We start from the raw sequence: 19677 nt of genomic DNA, 5'->3' as shown, positions 1-19677 counted from the left end.
TCTTGAAAATCTTGTTATTACTACTCTTCCAGAATGCATGGTTATATTGACTTGGGCTTTGCACTGAAAGACTTCTTATCAAGTCAAGTTGGTCTTCAATAAAAATGGTACCAATCCGATGTCAAATGTGGCCACCGTATTGGCTAACTTCACAATCCTGTTATTGCTACTCTTGTATGGATGGTCCTAAATAAAAATATGATGCTGATCTGACATCCATTATGGCTTCCATGGCAGCCATCTTAAAATCATTTTATCAAATCTATACTTGAACAGAAAGTCATACTGATGCAGAGTTTTCACCAGAAGACTACTTATGATGTCAGTCTGAGATCCAGTATGTGCACCCCTGATGCTAATTTGAAGATAGTGCTGTCACTGAAAAATATCAGAGATGGGTTCAAAACTTGACAGTTTTAAATGAACAAATGGTCTTATCTTGAATTCATGGAAATTTTATTTGCCCAGTAGAGCATTAGTCCATTAGATGATATTTTCAGTTTTAAGTTGTATATTTGAATGACAAATTGCAAAGAAAATTTTTATTCTCTTTATTTAAAATAATTTGGTCAATAAAAAGTCCTTGCCTCTTGAAGACAGTAGGGTGTAGTATGTATGACTTGTACTCTGGTCCCATGACAACTGTTTGAGTAATAAGCTTGAAAATTTGTACGAAACTTGTTTGTTTTATATTTTTGTCTGTCCAATCACTGCCCTAAATCCAATCAATATCCTTTTGAACACCAGCAGCTTGAGTCACAAGCCATCCTTCATCTCTATGTTCTTTGACAGAATCAGAGCTCATGCATCAGCCAAGAATCTCTCTGAGTCCAACTCATCTGAACTTATTACCTGGTGGACTTGGAGAACATATAACTTGTTTGGAGTGCAATCAGATAATAAGCACCCAGTTTTAAATTGGAGATGCAGAAGGAAGTTGATGGTGTAGGATTAGAAATTTCAATTAAATTTTTTTAAGTTTAGCATCCAAAGCATTGTTCATAGGTGTTTGGGGTAATTTATATTTCAATCCTGAGCAGAAAGTACATGCATGTTTCAAGTTTTCAAATTAGTTTATTCATTAAATTTGATTCTTTAAAAATAAATGTAACCTTCAATGAAAATGTTTGTGGAGGAGAGATGGGTTTTTAAAATTATTTTTTTTAAGAACCTGATTGCCATGTCCAGCCCCATTGTCTTTGAACTCTGCCCTACATATGCAGAAGTCTGAAAATTGGCTGTGAGCCTCAATATACATCTTAAACTTGCCTTGCTATTTTTATTTTGTTACACATATTAGCTCTACTGGTCATTTACCAGAAGAGATTATGGGATAGTAACTCCTCTATTCTCTGTCATCTGTTTGCACAAGATTATGATTGCTACTCCTCCTAGACTGCTTGGAGGGTTGCTATTAAACTTTTCATCTATGTTCATCCCATGGTCTGGTTGGTCCTAAATGAAATTGGTGTTGTTTGGGTATCGAGTATGGCACCAACAGCGATCAGTTACTACAACTTCTGCTGAATGGATGATCATAACAACATGGGGTTTTAAATAAAAGACTTGTTATGATGTTTAGTTGATCTTAAATGAAAATGGTGCCAATCTGATGTCCAATATGGTTGCCATGGCAGCCATCTTGAAAATCTTGTTATTGCTATCTCTAATCATCGCCAAATGGATTGCTATACACAACATGGAATTTTAACCAATAAACTTATGATACCTAGTTGGTCCTAAGTGAAAATGGTGCCAGTCATACATCGAATATGACTGCCATGATATTGTCTTCAAAATCTTGTTGTCATTACTCCCTTGAATGGATGATCATTATGACATTGGGTTTTCACAAGGCAAGACTTTTAATGGTGTCTGCTTTGTTGTAAATGAAAATGGTACCAAGCTGAAATTCAATATGTGCACAACAGCAACTGATTTTAAAAAATCTTGTTATTGCTGAACACTAGACAGTTAAAAGGAAGAAATGGTCTTATCTTGAATTCATGGAAATTATGTTTGCCCAGTACTGTTTTAGTCCCGTTGATGGCCTCTTTTCTTGTTTGATTTTAATGATCCATTCAGTTTTAAGTTGTACAGAGCATGTACAGTTGAATGACAAATTGTAGAATATATTCTTTATTTATAATGGTTTAGGTATTAACAGGTATTCCTGTAGAGCTTAGTGTGGATGATTTGCACACATGTACCATGACAAAACTTTTTCAGTAATAAGCTTGAGAATTTCTGCTGAATTTCAGTTCACATTTTTGTCTGTCCAGTTACTGTGTTTAATTTTTAAAGGTGATTGGTTTCATGGGTAAATTATTTATGAAGAGGAATGATTAAATTGCATTTGTGAACTTTTCATCTTACTATCCTTGGTGACAGATATAAAATGTTATACTTTGAAGTAAAATTAATAGAAACCATGTTGATATAAAGTAAAAAGGAAAGTTCTTATATTGAAAAGCTTAAGTTGTATTGGAAAACCATAAAAGGGGTTTGATAGTTCAGAGTATCATGAACTGTTTTCTACTGTTACGTGGGACATATTGAAAATTTGCTCGTTTTGTGAATATCAGTTTGAGAAATGATTGAAATAACCAATAAATACACACAGTCACTCCAATAAAGATTCTATATATTTGGCTTAAAATTCCTATTTGTTAAAAAAAAATCCTATTTTCTTATTTTTGGGGAATCAATAAAGGCTTGACATCTAGAAGGTTTTCCACAGGTGGAATATATTTTCAGACAGTGCTCCTGTATTGACCAGTCAACATCCTTTTGAACACCAGCAGCCAGAGTCACGAGCCCATCCTTCATCTGGATCTTCTTTGACAGAATCAGACATTGTACATCAGGCAGGAATCTCTTCAGGTCCAACTCATCAGAACTTATTGCCTGGTCGACTTGGGGAATTAAAAATTCGCTTTGAGTGCAATAAAAAATATGTACAGAGTCTTGAATTGGCGATACAGAACAAAATTGCACAGGGTCTTGAATTGGAGATGCAGAAAAAACTTGCACAGAGTCTTGATTTGGAGATGCAGCAAAATATTGCTGAAACTGGATTTGTCATTTCAGGTAAATGTCGTAAGTTTAGCATCCAAAGCATTGCTCGTAGGTGTTTGGGGTAATTTATATTTCAATCCTGAGCAGAAAGTACATGCATGTTTCAAGTTTTCAAATTAGTTTATTCATTAAATTTGATTCTTTAAAAATAAATGTAACCTTCAATGAAAAAGTCTGTGGAGGAGAGATGGGTTTTTAAAATTATTTTTGTAAAAACCTGATTGCCATGTCCAGCCCCATTGTCTTTGAACTCTGCCCAACATATGCACAGGACTGAAAATTGGCCACGAGACTCAATACACATCTTAAACTTGCCTTGCTATTTTTATTTTTACACATATTAACTCTACTTGTTATAGACCAGAGGAGATTATGGGATAGTCTTTTGTCTATTATCTGTCCATCTGTTAGCACAAAATTATTATTGCTGCTGCTCATACACTACTTGGGAGATTGCCATAAAACTTTACATCCACATTCATCCCATGGTCTGGTTGGTTCTAAATGAAGATGGTGCTGCTTGGAAATCCAGTATGGCTGCCAGAGTAGCTACTGCATATTGAAAATCTTGTTATTGCAACTCATTCTGGATGAATTATCATAACAACTTGGGATTTCATTGAAAGGTATCTTATGATGTTTAGTTGATCCCAAATGAAAATAACACCAATCTGATGTCCAGTATGGCCACTACAGCAGCCATGTTGAAAATATTGTTATTGCTACTTCTCCTGAATGGATGGGCATATCAACATGTTGTTTTCTTTAAAAGATGTCTTATGAAGTTAAGTTGTTACTAAATGAAAATGGTACAAATCTGAAGTTCAATATGGCCACCACAGTTGCTGTCTTGGAAATCTTGTTAGCCTTATTCCTCTTTTATAGATTTCCAAATCAATATGGGTCTTTTCACTGAAATACTTCTTATCATGTCTAGTTGGTCCTAAATAAAAATGGTGCTGCTCTGATGTCTAATATGGCCACCACAGCAGAGGTATTTTTGCAATTCCACCTGAAGACAAATTGATGTGATGTTTTCACTCAAAAAGACTTCTTAAGATGTTCAGTTTGTTTTAAATGAAAATAGTGCCAATCTGACATCTAATATGGCCACCACCATACAGCGTCCATCTTGCAAATCTTGCTATCGCTACTTCTCCTGAAGGGATGTTTACATCAATGTCACATCATATATGGTGATGAGCTGATGTTCAATATGGCCACCACATCAGCCATCTTGAAAGTCTTGTTATATCTTCTTCTCCTGAATGGAAAGTCATATGATGTCAGGTTGGTCCTAAAAGAAAATAGTGCTGAGGCCTGATATAGCTGCCACAGTGGTCAGCTTGAAAATTTTGTTATCACTAGTTCTTCTGAATGGTAATATCGCTAAAAGATTTCTTATAATGTTTTGTTGATCATAAAAATAATGGGACTAATAGGATATCCAGTATGTGTCTGTCTTGAAAATCTAGATTTTGCTACTTCTCTTTATTGGAAAGTAATTTTGACATGAGCTTTTTATCAGAAGAGTTCTTATGGTGTCTTGTTGGTCCTTAATGAAAATGGTTAACCCTCAGTATGGCCACCATGATGGCTATCTTGAAAATATTGCTATCTTTACTCCTGAATGGATGGATATATCAACATGGGGTTTTCACCAGTGGACTTATTATGATATTCTGTTGGTCCTAAATGAAAATGGTGCCAGTTGTACATCCAATATGGCTGCCATGACGGTGGAGATGTAAATGTTCTTGTCACTATTTCCCCTGCATGGATGATCATCATGACATAGGGTTTATAACAAAAGACTTCTGATGATACCTGCTTTGTCATAAATGAGAATGTACAATAAGGCCACCACAGCATCTAATTTGAAGATCTTGTTATCACTGAAGAATATCTGAGATTGTTTCAGAACTCAGCAGTTTAAAAGGAAGAAATGGTCTTATCTTGAGTTCCTGATAATTCTTTTCATCCAGAAGAGTATCAGTCACATTGAGGGACTCGAGTTGTTCCTAAAAAGGAGACGCTGGGCCTTGATAGAACTTGCAACTGAAAGGGCACAGTTTACATTTGTCTCATTGGTTCAGCTTGGGTAAACTACCTTGTGTGTCCTTAGACAAGGCACTTTGCTCTTATTGGATTGGCATATAAAACATCAAACCAAACTAAACTTTTTTAAAAACACATATCATTATGATCAAGTAATATTTGAGATAAAGAATGAAAACCAGTCTCAGAGCAAAGGTTATAATAAAATTAAAAGTATATTTTAAAAAAATAATGGTATGTGAAGTTTTTCTGACTTGATATTATTGAAAATGACTTTGCTTGGTTGTGTTCTTATAAACATCAGTAGAGTAGGTGTATGTATTTATATCTGATCTTATCATCTGTTCATTAAATTCTATTACCATAATTGATAAATTAAACAAGACTTACCAAGTCGAAGTTTGATTGTAATTTCATGAACCCCATAAGTGCCTTAGTGATCACATGAGATGAGATGACGCTGGTCACGTGGTTGGTCAGTCTTGAGAGCAAAAGAAATGGAAGCCTCAATGTGTTATTGGGTGGGAAGTATTAAGGGTGGGCATGTGATCACTAAGGCACTTATGGGGTTCATGAAATTACAATCAAACTTCGACTTGGTAAGTCTTGTTTAATTTATCAATTTCACTTCCCCCATAAGTGCCTCGTGATCCCATGAGATTTCAGAGCGAGGCTTCCATTTATGGAATTGATTAACAACAACTAAAACCCGAAAAAGAAGAAATTTTATATGTTGATATCAAACCAGACAACCCAAAATTAAGATGTACATTTCATTACCATTATACAATTCTGGATGCAGACAAAACCTTTGTACTGAATTCAGTCTGGTCTGTAACAGGCTTCTTATAAAATTTCCTGAATGTACAAGCACCAGCCCAGCCAGCTGCCTTCAAAATTGTACCCAATGGTACCCCTTTTGCACAGGCTGCAGAAACAGATGCAGACCTTGTGCTATGAGCCTGGAAAACTGCAGTATCAATACCAGACTTTCTCATAACAGTCTTTATCCAGTTTGATATTGTGCTTTTGGCAACTTTTTTATGTGGCGATTGTGTGCTGATAAATAACTGTGTTTCAGAATTTCTCAAAAGCTTAGTCCGTTGCAAATAACACTGTAAACAAGAAACAACACACAATTTTTTGTCAAAAGGATAAGATTCAAAAACAAAAGGTTCCAGGTGTTTACCTGGTTTAGATTGTTTCAGCAATGAAGAAATGTGTATTTGTACACTGTTTACACCAAATTTAATGCCATTTGTCTGCATAAGGTGAAGTGTCTGACACCTCTGTCCTGTCAACAAAGCAAGCAGCATGACTAACTTCATAGTAAGTTCCTGTAACGATAATTGGTCATTGCCTTGTAAAGAGAGAAAATAGTTAAACACAAGCCGCACATACCACACAAAAGTGTATTTTGGAAATGAAGGCTTTGCAATGAACACTCCTCTCATACATCTCTTAAGTAAAACATTCTTGCCGAGTCTGGATTTAGAAGTAAGACTAACTAATGATGAAATTGCAGATCTAGCTGTATTTACAGAACTATAACCTAAACCTCTATCTACTAATTCTGTTAAAAACTCTATAACAATAGTCACAGGTGGGTCAAATGGATTAATCTGTCGCTGATTTGAAAATAGCATCCACTTTTGGAGATGACCCCAATACTGTTTTTTAGTTGATGTCCTCCATGAATTGATGATGAGGCAGGCAGCCCTCTCTGATAATCCTTGACTTTTGAGTGCTGTCCTGATAAGTGAAAAACATCCATCTTCAATTTTTGGAGGGGGTGTCGTCGTTGTGGATTGTGTGCCAAGTGTAGAATGTCTTGTGGACGTGGCAGTAGAAAACAAGGACCGACTACAGCATGCAGGAGACTCGGAAACCAGGGTTGCGTTGTCCATAGTGGTGCCACCAAAATAACATCTGCTTCGTCTTGGGCCATTTTTTGCAGCACTGCTCCCAACATACTGAAAGGTGGAAAACAATAATGACGATTGTAATTCCATTTTAAAGAAAAAGCATCAACTGCTATAGCTTTTGGGTCAGGTCGGTATGAAACATAACTCAGAACTTGGTGATTTAGCCTGGAAGCCAATAAATCCACATCTATGTGCCCATACACTTTAATGATTGCATTGAAGACTGTAGCACTTAACTTCCATTCAGAATCATCATTTATGTTTCTAGACAATCTATCTGCATCACAATTTAGTGTTCCCGGCAAATGAGAAACACTTAACCAGATACCCCTAACTGTACACCACAGCCAGATATCACGTGATAATTTATGCAGTTTAGAAATGCGGCCCCCCATTTTTTTCACATATGAAACTGCTACAGAGTTATCCATGTAGATGCGCACATGTGTGTTCGTCACTTTGGAACAAAAAGATTGTAATGTCAAAAAACATGCTTTCAGTTCCAAGAAATTAATATGATACAGTTGTTCCTCTTGATCCCAATGACTACCTGTTTCAGCTTTGGTTGTATGATTTACTCCCCCCCAACCAACAAGGGAGCTGTCACTGGTCAAGACAACTTGTGGTTCACCATGTGAAACCACTTTATAACTGGCGGACACATTAGATATCCACCAAGATATACACTGTCGGCTCTCTTCCGAAAGAGACAAATAAGCATCGAAATTACCTTTATGTATCTTTAAGTATTTATCTTTTTCATGTTCTAGATCTTTATAATATAAAGGTGCATACTCTACTCCTGGTTCGCAAGTAACAAGCATTCCCACAAGTTGAGCTAATTCACGAATAGTGATGTTCCGTTTCCGCAATATGTCAGAACAATGAGCAACGATACTGTCTGCTTTATCTTGAGTTAGTCGGACAGTCATTGTGACAGAGTCTAGCAAAAATCCAACAAATACTATTTTTTGGGTGGGTTCAAACACAGATTTTCTGGGGTGAACGGTTAAGCCCAAGCCATCAAATGTACGAACTGTTTCCATAACATTTTGCCTACACTGATCATAAGATGCCCCTAACAAACAACTATCGTCAATGTATGCCACATTTGTGAACCCTTTTTGTCTCAATGATGCAAAAACTGGCTTCAGTAGCTTGGTGAAAACGCATGGTGCAGATGCCAAACCATTTGGCAAACAGGTAAATTCATATATATTCCCAAACCACTGAAAACGCAAATATTTCCTATGTATCTGAGCCACAGGAACAGAATAGTAGGCATCCTTCAAATCAACAGATGCAAAGAAACAATTTTTTCTCATGGCATTAACAGCTGTTTTCAAAGTTTCCATTTTAAAATGTATCTTCTCAACATTTGTATTGAATTGTTTTAAATTCAAAATAAGTCTCATAGACCCATCTTTTTTAGGTCTAATGAAAATGTTTGAAAAATACTGTCCAGGTTTTGAATAAACTTTACGAATAATACCTTTTGCAAGAAAATTATTAATTTCAGCATTTATCAGTTTCTCTTCAGTTATTGAGACTTTAAGTTGGTTAGGTATACACGTTTGCACAGGTTGCTGTTCAAACTCTATTTCATAGCCTTTCACAGTATTCAGAATCCAAGGATCTGAAGTAATATTCTGCCATGCATCAAACCATGCTGAAATTTTCCCAGCAACAAAATTGTCAGGTGTATTGATCATACAAGAAACATATGTACTTACATGAGGCTGCATACAAATAGCCTGGGAAGATCTTACTGATCCTTCCGATGTTTGAGAAATCCAGTTCCTTGTTTCTGGACTTTTTTGAAACCCTGTCTCCAGCGATGATTTTGCTGCCCCTGATAATTTCGGTGCCGGAGGTGTCCGGTCCGTGAATAAGAACGTCCTAAAAAAGGTACATTGCTTTTAAAATTTGATGCCACCTGACGTTTTGCTGCTTCTTGTTGCTTTTTTCCCAGCAGCTGAGTCCCAGCCTTCTGGGATTCATTTAGCTTAGTTACCTGCCCATTCAGGTTATCTCCAAAAAGCCAGTCTGTGATGGGATTCGATGCAGCACAGATGGGCTGATACATGTCGGTTAGCTCAGGTTTTATTAAGTCACGACGCTTAAAACTGAAGTCGCTGAACAAAAACGATGACATTTTAAAAGTATCCATGACAAGGTCCCTAACTGAATCTAACGGCAATTCTCGAAGATTGTTTCTATGCTTTTTGAACAATTCCAATGCCCTTAAGGTAGGGACCAAAATTTGCCCTGAGTTTGCAACTTTTGCAGTAGTATATCCACACTCTTTGCCTGTTTTGACATTGCATTCCAGACCTCAATATTGACTCTTGGCACCTTTAAATTGTCACAATTGCCTGGTCTGGGATACTTCTCCTGCAAGGGTTTTAGCTTGTCGGAGGTTAACACAGAACGTAGTCCTTTATTGAGGACTTCCGCTAATTTGTCATCCACATTTGGACCAGCTTTTTGATGTTCCAGGACAAAACTTTCCAAGTCCGTAAACAAATCATCATCATCATTTGCACTGACCTCTGAATCTGCATCTGGCATAATTAAACCTGCAACATCCACATCCGAGTCGACGTCCCCTTTATCGTGCACAGTGTCCAAATCCTTTCCAAACTGCCCTAGGTGTGCCGATCCTGCAGAAACCGCAGTTGATGTGTTTGGCATTTGGGTTTGATTAGAAACACTCGCCAAGATCTGTTCCATTTTTGTCATGCGCGCATGCATTTTGGACACAACATCCGCGTTTTGTGTCCACAACTGACATTGCATGGCCAATTCTTTATCCAGGGTAGCCATATTGATTGTTTGGGCGGAAATCACGTGACTTGCGCCAGTATCAGACAATGACGTCATGTCTTCTTGTCGGAATGGTCGACTTAATGTAGCTTTCCCCAGCTGCCCAGCATGTGCCCTACTAGACCTCATACCTATGGTGGCAGTTGCTGATGGCGAATGCATTTGTTTCCCCATCAGACCCGTACCGGAAACCGTACTCACATCATCTGTGACGTTTCCTTTGCGTTTGCGACAATTTTTGAGTATTTCACTCATTAAGCCTGTCCCCTCTGGGAACTGCCTTGGGTGGTCCGCACCCTCCATTTTCTTGACACTGAAGTTCACTGAAAACTTGGGAAACTATCTGCAACACTTTGCCTCTGCAAAGGTGCAACCCAGTTTGCGGAAATTAGTGCTTCGGAATGCACAAACCTGATGACTGCCAAACTTTTCTCCCGCAGTCGTATATTACGCTGTTAATTTTTGGTGTTTTCTTCTTTAATTTGCTCCCAAACTGTACTCTTCATGCAACCGTTGTTCTCTGACCAACCACGTGACCAGCGTCATCTCATCTCATGGGATCACGAGGCACTTATGGGGGAAGTGAAATGGAATATTCTTCAAAGAATTAACATATGAGAAAATTATTCATGCAACCCTTGTTATCATGCAGATTCTGATATTTCTGCTGGACACAGAAAATGTTCACATTTCTTTTTCAAATACATTGCCCAATCATAATAACTTAGGAAAACTAACACTACCTAACAAATCCAGCCCTCCCAGATACTACTTTTAGCTAAAGGAGCTAAAAGTTGTCTGCTGACCAATTTGATGATCGAGCAGAGTGATCTCCCCCGACTTGGCAGCACAGTGTAAGAATATCCCAGTTATTACTACTGCTCATGCCAAGAAGTACACTCTCATTATGAGAGACCTAGCAAAAGCCCGAAGATATACCCCTACAAGCTGGAGATTTTTACTTCAGAGGAAAAAATACTCCATCTATATTTCCAACATTTTAGTCTCTTTCTATCAAGAGAGAGTTCTGCCTTTAAAAATTGTCACAATTTGTTGTCCACACAAATTTAGGTACTTTTAAGTGGAACCTAAGTGACTTGACAGTCAGTTCATGCTATATTTATTTTATACATGCAAGTCTCTAGTGCTCATATAACTCCTATATATGTGTAATTCCTTTACAAATGGGTATATAATGGCGAGTTTCTATCCAAGGCCTTCGTAGTGTCTGTGCACCTACTTTAATGAATTTTATATGTATGGGCAGTCTCTGGGGCCTTTTTCCCTACAAGTATTGCCTGTTGTTACTTTTTCCAGGTAACCATCATTTCAAATTTTGGTATAGCTAATGCACCCACATGGTATTCAAACATCACTTGCAAGCACACAGGTTTATAAATGGGTGGTTTTTATCTTTAGATTTAATGTGTATCTTTCCTTGCTTTATTAGGCTTATCAATTTCTGGGTCACCCTTTTAATGATTTAGCTCTGCATGGAAATTGCATTCTAAGACAGGTGCTGGGCTACAGCTTTATCCATTTTGCTCTGTTTGGTTGTACAGATTAGAACTGTGAGCAAAACACAAAGAACATACAGCTCAGACTGAAGACATCACTAGTCTTCATGCTGATTTTTTCCTCAGTGTGAATCTTTATGGGAACAAGGGAGATAATTCAACTTACCCTTTAGCCACAAAGCACTGGACATTGACTGTGATGCTCAGAACAAGTCACTACCACAGGACTCATCATTTTTGGAACTGCCCCTACCTTGCCTCCCTGGGGTCAAACTTGATTCCTCCTTCAGAATGGGACAGAGCTAACATTAGCAGCCAAGTTCCCTCTCATTCAGCAGACACATGGACAGGTTACATGGATCAAATATACCATAACCCATCCCAAATGATGATCCTAATGATATCCTCCTCACACTGATGGCCTATTTCCATTGTGACCAGCCTAGGCCATATACTAGGGATCAAGAAGGATCAATATTACAGGCTCAATCAATAACAGCCTGGGCTTCCAGTACATTGAACCTGACTTTGGCAGGCATGTGCAGGGACCAGTTTAACTCATACCACAATGTGATACTCATTCAGATGTCACTTCACAATTTCTCTGCACTCTGCCATGAGAAGATCCTTTTTACTCAGCGTCTGTCTTGAAGTCACGGTTTCTTATTCAAGGCATTCTACAAGTTTAGTCAGAACAGATCTCAACCCTCTTTGCCATTTAAGTCTCATTCATTACAGAGGACTGTACCCTCACTCCGCATGACCAAAATGATGTTGCTTGTTCTACCAGTACCATCATCTGTTCTACCCTACACAAGGGCACAGGAAGATTCTGCCTTCTGAACCTCAATTGAGGATGTTTTTCCACCCCCGGAGCTTTAATGTCTTCCTCCTCTGACTCCATGCACCAGTGCTTCAGCATTTGTCAGTCTTATGATGAATGGAAGGTTCTGACTTTTACGTTTGCAGTCTGGGAGAGTTATGTACTTTGTGGTCTCCTTCACCACCAGCATTTCATTCAGAACATCAGCTTTGACAGTGATCTTGCCACACTCCATACATATGGAACAGATGGCCTTTGTTGACACTGCACACTTAGTGAGCAAGATTGTTACCATGACATCATTGTTGGACCTTTGTTCTTTCTGGCTATCTTGCAGCTTATCTTCTCCCATTCCGAATACCTCAGGGCTTGCATGGGAGTCAGTCTCAAGCTAAGAGCATGACCTTTATCCTCTGACTTATGTTTAAAATCCCGATGGATAAAGTACTCTAACAGGCCATCAAGGAGACACATTTCCCTCCCTTCTGCAACCACAGTGTTGATACAGGGATAGTACAGGGATAGTACAGGGAATCAACAAAAGGACCCAAGGGCCACTTATAGGACATGAACCTCTGAAAGCCATCTTATCTAAGCTCCAACAATTGCATACCATGCGGATGTAGCACTGAAAGGGGTCCATCGTTCATACCACACCTTTTTCTTGGTCCCAACTTCAGACGACTCTTTACATCTGGTCATCAGCTTAAGCACCTTCATTCCATTTATCAGTGCCCCATGGTTCCCACTGGAAATACATCAATGCATTTTGAACGATATCTGTGAGGGATATTTTGCCATCACTGTGGGTTTAGACAGTGCATACCTTCATGTCTCTATTCATAAGGCTCTCAGGACTTTCCTGCAATTTGCCTACTTCCTCATGACATTAGCAAATGCAGGTAGACTTGATTTACATGCAAGTTCTGACATAGCAGATCAGTCTTATTCATGATGGCATCCTCTTTCATCACTAAGAACCATCTCTCAAATCCTCTGTCTCATCTGGACACATCAACTAAAGACCACTTACAAGACCCAGTCTGGGCTTTCAGGTGATTCGTTAACATTAACAGAGCTGTTGTTGTCGAGGGAGATCATGCCTCTTTCTACTTCTCATAAAAGGACAGGAGTATCAATTGGAACAGAATATCATGTCCTGGAATAAAGACAATCGAGTGAACCAACAATTATACCAGTGAGAACGAATCCACTTGTTCAACAGAGGTACTGCCTTGCTTGCTAAGAATATAGACCAGTACATAAGACTTATAAAAGAGGTCAGCCATGAGTCAGAATATTGCTTGTATTGTGGAGAACACAGTAGTGTAACACAGCGGTGTCTGAGAAAACAGATTCATTGACTTGTTTGTAATGAACATGGACATAAGCAAAGGTTGTGCACATACCAATAGGTAGAAGGCAATGATGTGCAGGCCTATGCAACACATATCCAGCAACAAAATGCATTAGAATATGTGTATACTTTTCAATGTAATAATTATAATTATATAAATAGTTTTCAGGCACTATCTGATTCATGTACAAAGTGCAACTTGTTAACATGTGAACAACTTATGTGATAATGTTCAAGTTACTTCTCTGAGGCTTCTCAAGTGTCTGATACATCAGTGTCTTGAAGGAATGTAAATCAGTCTCATATTGAACATTCTCATGTGTCCACTACATGTGGTCATGGTACAACAGATGGATCTTGTATGTTATCTTCTTCATGTATTTATGTAAATAATCAAGGCAATGTAAAGAAATCTGTTAAGTCTAAAAACAATACATTGCATACTACCTTGTCTGAAAATCAATTCTCTGATTAAAATTGTCATGTCTTTGGCCTCCTCAAAAGAGGTCTGCAAGTAATCAACCTAAATATTCAACTCATCATCTCTAAACTGAATGAGATTAAATTAATATTATAGCAAACTAGATCAGTCAATATTCTATGTCTATGTGAAACCAGGTTTCTTTCTGATGAAAGAAAAGATAGGTAATCTATGAGGGGTGGGGGTGTTCTTCTCTATGTAGACAGTTCCATTAGTTATAACAGATGTGTTGATCTAGAGACTATCGGGATAGAGAGTATCTGGATTGAAGTAACCCTTGCCCAATCAAAGCCAATACTCTTATGTTCAGTTTACAGGCCTCCTAGTTCGACAGCTGATTGGATTGATAGATTTGAGGTGCAAATTCAAAAAGTATTACTAAAGGAAGATTTAGAAACTATCATTATTAGTTGGTTTTAACACTGACTACATGAAAACTCCACCATTAACATGGATAAGTAAATGTGAAACTTTACAACTTTACTCAATTAATTAACACCCGAACTAGAGTAACACATAAAAGTGCTACTATCATTGATCATGTCTATACTAATAAACCTGAAAACATAAGTGAAATTAATGTGCCAGTTTACGTACAGAGTGATCACTACCCAGTCTGTATAACTAGACATGTTCTGAAATCATCTAAAAATGGTCAACACATTGAAATACAATACAAGGACTTCAAACAGTTTGATGAGTAATTGTTCTTAAATGATTTAGTTTGCAAACCCTTGCAATCTGTCTGCAGTATAGCTGATGTCAACACTGCCTCAGACAAATGGTATCATGTTCAATGAAGCCTTAGACAAGCATGCCCCAATTAAAAAAAGAAAAGGGTTAAACACCAAATTACACCCAAGTGGATTACCCCTGAGATCAATGAGGCTAGGCACCTTAGAGATAATTTCCATAAGAAAAAAAGACAAGAAAGCTATGGAGGAATAAAACTACACCTGATAGATAAGGCAAAAGAGAACTACTATAATCTTCTATCATTTATAAGAGCTAAAATTCTTGATGATAATTATTTTTCAGTAGCTAATGTTAGTGAAGCTGATGTTTTTGATATGCTAATTAAGGTGAATATTAATAAATCCTCTGGATTGGATGGTATTGGTCCATGAATTCTTAAAATTGCTGCACCAGTCTTATTTGTTAGGGGAGATAACTTTGCCTGATCACCAAATAGGTTGGCAGACAACTTTTAGCTCCCTTTAGCTAAAAGTAGTATCTGGGAGGGCTGGATTTGTGAGGTAGTGGTAGTTCTCCTAAGTTATTATGATTGGGTAACGTATTTTCGAAGAAACATTTTTGACTTGGAAAAATTGGTGTCTTAATAGCTACAAGTTTGAAAATTAAAACTTTTTTGAAGCAAAACAAAGTACTTAAAAAAAGTTTAGTAACTGCTTACTTACAGTATTAGTTTGTATAATTTGGACAGTAAATATATGCTTTTTCTTACTGCACAAACTGTGCATCAGAATGTTTTGATCATGGTCAAGTAAGCAAACGTAATACTGGTTGACAAAACCCGATTTGAGCAAACTCTGTTATGAATCACCTGTCATTTATGACCAAATTTGCCATGTAGGAATAGATTTTGATGTTTAAATGCACTATTGTGAGTGACCACCTGCTGAACATGACCAGTGGTCAGAAGTTTTGGGCAAAGTATGTGTTTCAGCGCTGCCACATTGCAGAATGAGACACTACTCACCGTTTTTTAATCCATTGTAACCATGATTACTGAGGAGAGCCTGCCCGTGAAGTACAGATTATTAAATTACTAAATTCCAGACCTAGAATTTAAAAAAAGTTAATTTAAAAAAGAAGGAAGAAGTTGAGTCTGGCTATTCTCCACATTTTAATCAGGTTGTTCTCGAAATAAGGTCAGTTTTTATTGACCACAAACCAAAATAAAGTACATTACCAACCTGCACTGTAGTGCCAAAGTCATGTATTCATATTAGCAATTTGTTCTTTAAGTCAATTAGCCAATGGACATACATAATCATTTCAATTTAATATTTGTATTGTTTCTTTGTGAAAACTCACACAAGGCTGATTATCTCATACTGAGAGATCTTCTTAGCCAGCTTTAAGCGTCAAGTACTTTGTTTATGTACAGTACGGAGTTTTGAAGCAATGCCTGGATGTAACAGTCTTTTACTCCTCGTAAGGTACTACTGTTTTTCAGATGAATTCATTTTAATCATTTTAAAGATTCCTATTATTTGTTGCCTATTGATGTTACTAAAACTAATATGAAAATGGCATGGCTATCAAGTTCTTCTGCTCATCACAGTTTATTAGTTACATTCCCTGTTTATTGAGTTGACTAATCCATTTATGTCAAAGTGAAAATTTAAACCTTTGGATTTTGTCTTTAAATAGATTTATTCTGTTTCTTGATGAGTTGATTTTGTACATTCATGTATTATTGATAGGTAGATTATAAGCAATGCTATGAAACAGGCAGGATCACCCAAGTCGAATCAAAAGTTTGAAGTTTGAAGTTTTTATTACAACTTATCATGGATATGTTAACATTATGACAAATATAAATTGTTTGATGATAGATACATATCTTTTGATACTATTTATATTTAAAATTATTTTCAGATGAATGCTTGCATGAATAAAATACATGTACAATAATTGTAAGCATTACAAGTTGAAATTTGACCTTGAAAATTGCCTCCCCCCCCCCCCCCCCCGAACAGACCTGTTATGAGAGACCAACTGTCTTCAGAGACCTCTTTGTGTTGTTACATGTGAAAGAGGTGGTGGCTTAGAAGAGGCTTTACTGTATACTTAAAATCTAACACTATCAAAGTTATTTTCCACATCTGTAGTCAGAATTGCAGATGTATACTTCTTATTGCTCATTTGTACATGCACAAGTTGTCTTTGTGTAATTGCTAGGCTAGGCAACTTGTAGTATATGCTTGGATGCTGACTATGGAGTATAACCATTTAATATGTAGATAGGTCTGCTTTTAGGATCCAACTTTGCTGCTCTCAGGTTTTGATGTGCATTAATCCAAAGGCACAATTAACAATTTCCTGTCAATCAGTATAGAGCTTATTTAATTTACTCTTATCTCAGTTTTGTAGATATAGACTTGGCTGTTTGTGATTTCCTTTACCAGTGAAATTAGATGGTCAGCTCCTCCAAAAAATGTTTGTAGCAGGGAACTAGTTCCCTTGGAGTGGTTACATCCTACTGTTTACAGAAGCCCTAATGCTGTTCCAGACATATTTCAGCGAACATATTAAATATAATACAGGGTCAAGAACCATGTATGAAATTCATTTAAAACAATCATTTATCAAATCTGAGTATGAATTTATTATCAGAAACTCCAAGATGATTATTTTAGTGGTTGGTCATTTAATATTCAGGGGAGAAGGGGGGGGGGGGGCTGTGATTTTCATTCCAATCAGGAAATTGTTTTATTGCATCTGAAGATAATTTTTTTTCAACTAATATGAAGGATGAATTAGATCTTTTTGTTTTAAAATTTGAGAAAAGTATTTTTTTCTTCAAGTTATTCATGGGGCTGGAAGTATTTTTCAAACCCCCTCCTTTTAATTCTGCTGTTCAATAGATCCATAAAAATGTAATTATTTTATGTGAGGTCAGTTATATGAGATATATTAAAGATAGTATTACTAATATATTAAGTGATGTATATGTAATTTTAATCCTTTCCTTCCATTACAGACAAGAAACATATCTTCTCGTGCCAGTATTGTGCGTGTGACCTGACCTTTGACAATGTGATTGCTGGCTGTGACTTATGGACCATGCATCATAAAGACTGCAGTTATCTTGAAGTACATGAGCTGGTATGTATAAAGTGTATATAATTAGGTGCAGTATGATGCACTGTGTGGTGTACTAGGTGCAGTGTGTTTTTTAAGTTACAGTGTGTAAATGTGGTATGATACTCAGAGTATGCTGAACTTGGTGGTACATGTGTGTGTGTGTGTGTATCTAGGTGTTTTAATGTGGTGTTCCATTTGGTGAGATATGTTGGGGCATTACCTAAAGGGTGCGGCACATTAGAATGCAGTGAAAGTTGAGGAATGCTAGATAAGGTATCTTAGATCTGGTGCATTATTGAGATGCAATAGATGTGGTGCATTATTGAGATGCAATAGATGTGGTGCATTATTGAGATGCAATAGATGTGGTGCATTATTGAGATGTAATAGATGTGGTGCATTATTGAGATGCAGTAGATGTGGTGCATTATTGAGATGCAATAGATGTGGTGCATTAGGATTGATAATTTTACAGGCAGTGGAGAGAGCGAAATTTCTCATTCCCAGGACACCTTCCAGCTGTCAGTGATTTGTTGCTGTCCCTCCTGCCTGCTGGCTACACATCTGTGGGTGCCAGACACATTTTGTCCCCCACACTCGGATCAACCTCTTCATGGAAACTGATTGATTGATACAAGTCATTTTGTAGATGTTATTTTGTCATCACCCTTTATGATGGAAGACCAAAACAATCCCATGAATGTAGACATTTTATAGAAGGAGATAGAACTCATAAAACAGGCGGTGGAGATAGTAGGAAAACTGCATTACCAGGGCTTTTACTCCAGAACCTTTCAGGTCACAAAATCAAACGAAAAATTGAGACCTGTGATAGATCTAAGCAGGCTCAATCATTTTATTCCTGCTTCAAGATTCAGGATGGAGTTGGTAAGGTTTATTTATCATAATGTGCAATGTGAGGAATCATTGTCAACTTCTATAGTGCATACTTGCATGTACCAATTCATATGGCATCATGCAAATACCTTCTTTTCTTTTTTTTGTATAACATGGGGTATTTTACCAATTCTGCTCCCTTCCATCTGGCCTTAATCTAAGCCCTTAGTCCAGAATGTTGGAGTACATATCTTGCTCAAGATGTCCTCTTTCATTGCAATGGTGGTGTGTTTGGATGACATACTGCAAAAATGTTTTGTTTTGATTCATGAGGTATACCACCTTTTCCATAATTTGTAGTTTAGGGTGATTAATCACTATAAAGTAATCAGACCATATAATTCTCAACATTTTGACCGTCTAGGTATAGAATTCTTAACAGATATGATCAGATGGCTTTTCTTTGACACGATAGTCATAAAAGACTTCTTATAATAATCACTGTAATCACCGAGCCAATCATTAGGATACTCACCAGCAGTTGGAGGTGGTTGTGATTGATCCCCACACATAATCACAAAGTCAAGCTGGTGCTCAGCCATGTCAAAAGCATTTTCAGTGTCTCCACTGGTGTCACCCATATTATCGCACGATCTCAGCTGGAATCACTCCACCATGTGAAGAAACTGATGAGTTTGTGATTTAACTTGTCTGGTTTATCGCATGTTGCTTGCAAGTTTATGTGTGGGTGCTAACACAACAAAATCAGTGAAATTTTTAAACAGGTTAATAACCTGTTATTTTACCAGTACCTCCTCCACCATTTAGATGCACAAGTTTGTGACATGTTACTGGATCAGCTATGGTGGAGCCATTGATACCAGAGCAAGACTATCACCATGGATATAGCGGTCTGGTGCATAATACTTAGCAAATAATAC

The 19677-nt window shown here is 37.3% G+C and overlaps 1 protein-coding gene across 5 annotated transcripts in view; it reads left to right on the top strand.

Annotated features, from left to right (window-relative positions):
- The window catches only part of LOC149806745 (ornithine decarboxylase-like), a 135242-nt gene that overhangs the window by 93095 nt on the left and 22470 nt on the right, over positions 1 to 19677 (top strand). For all 5 annotated transcript variants that reach the window (XM_089957112.1, XM_089957105.1, XM_089957119.1 and 2 more), the window contains 2 exons: positions 2758 to 3090; positions 17796 to 17920. In XM_089957112.1, the coding sequence (XP_089813238.1) occupies positions 2758 to 3090; positions 17796 to 17920 (458 nt within the window). The remainder of the gene's footprint in view (positions 1 to 2757; positions 3091 to 17795; positions 17921 to 19677) is intronic.

Source organism: Sinohyriopsis cumingii, chromosome 1, assembly GCF_028554795.1.
Source record: "Sinohyriopsis cumingii isolate HCF-2022 chromosome 1, ASM2855479v2, whole genome shotgun sequence".
In the NCBI taxonomy this organism is placed as follows: Eukaryota; Metazoa; Mollusca; class Bivalvia; order Unionida; family Unionidae; genus Sinohyriopsis; species Sinohyriopsis cumingii.
Note: the sequence above shows the minus strand (reverse complement) of the source record. Positions and strands in the feature narration are given on the sequence as shown.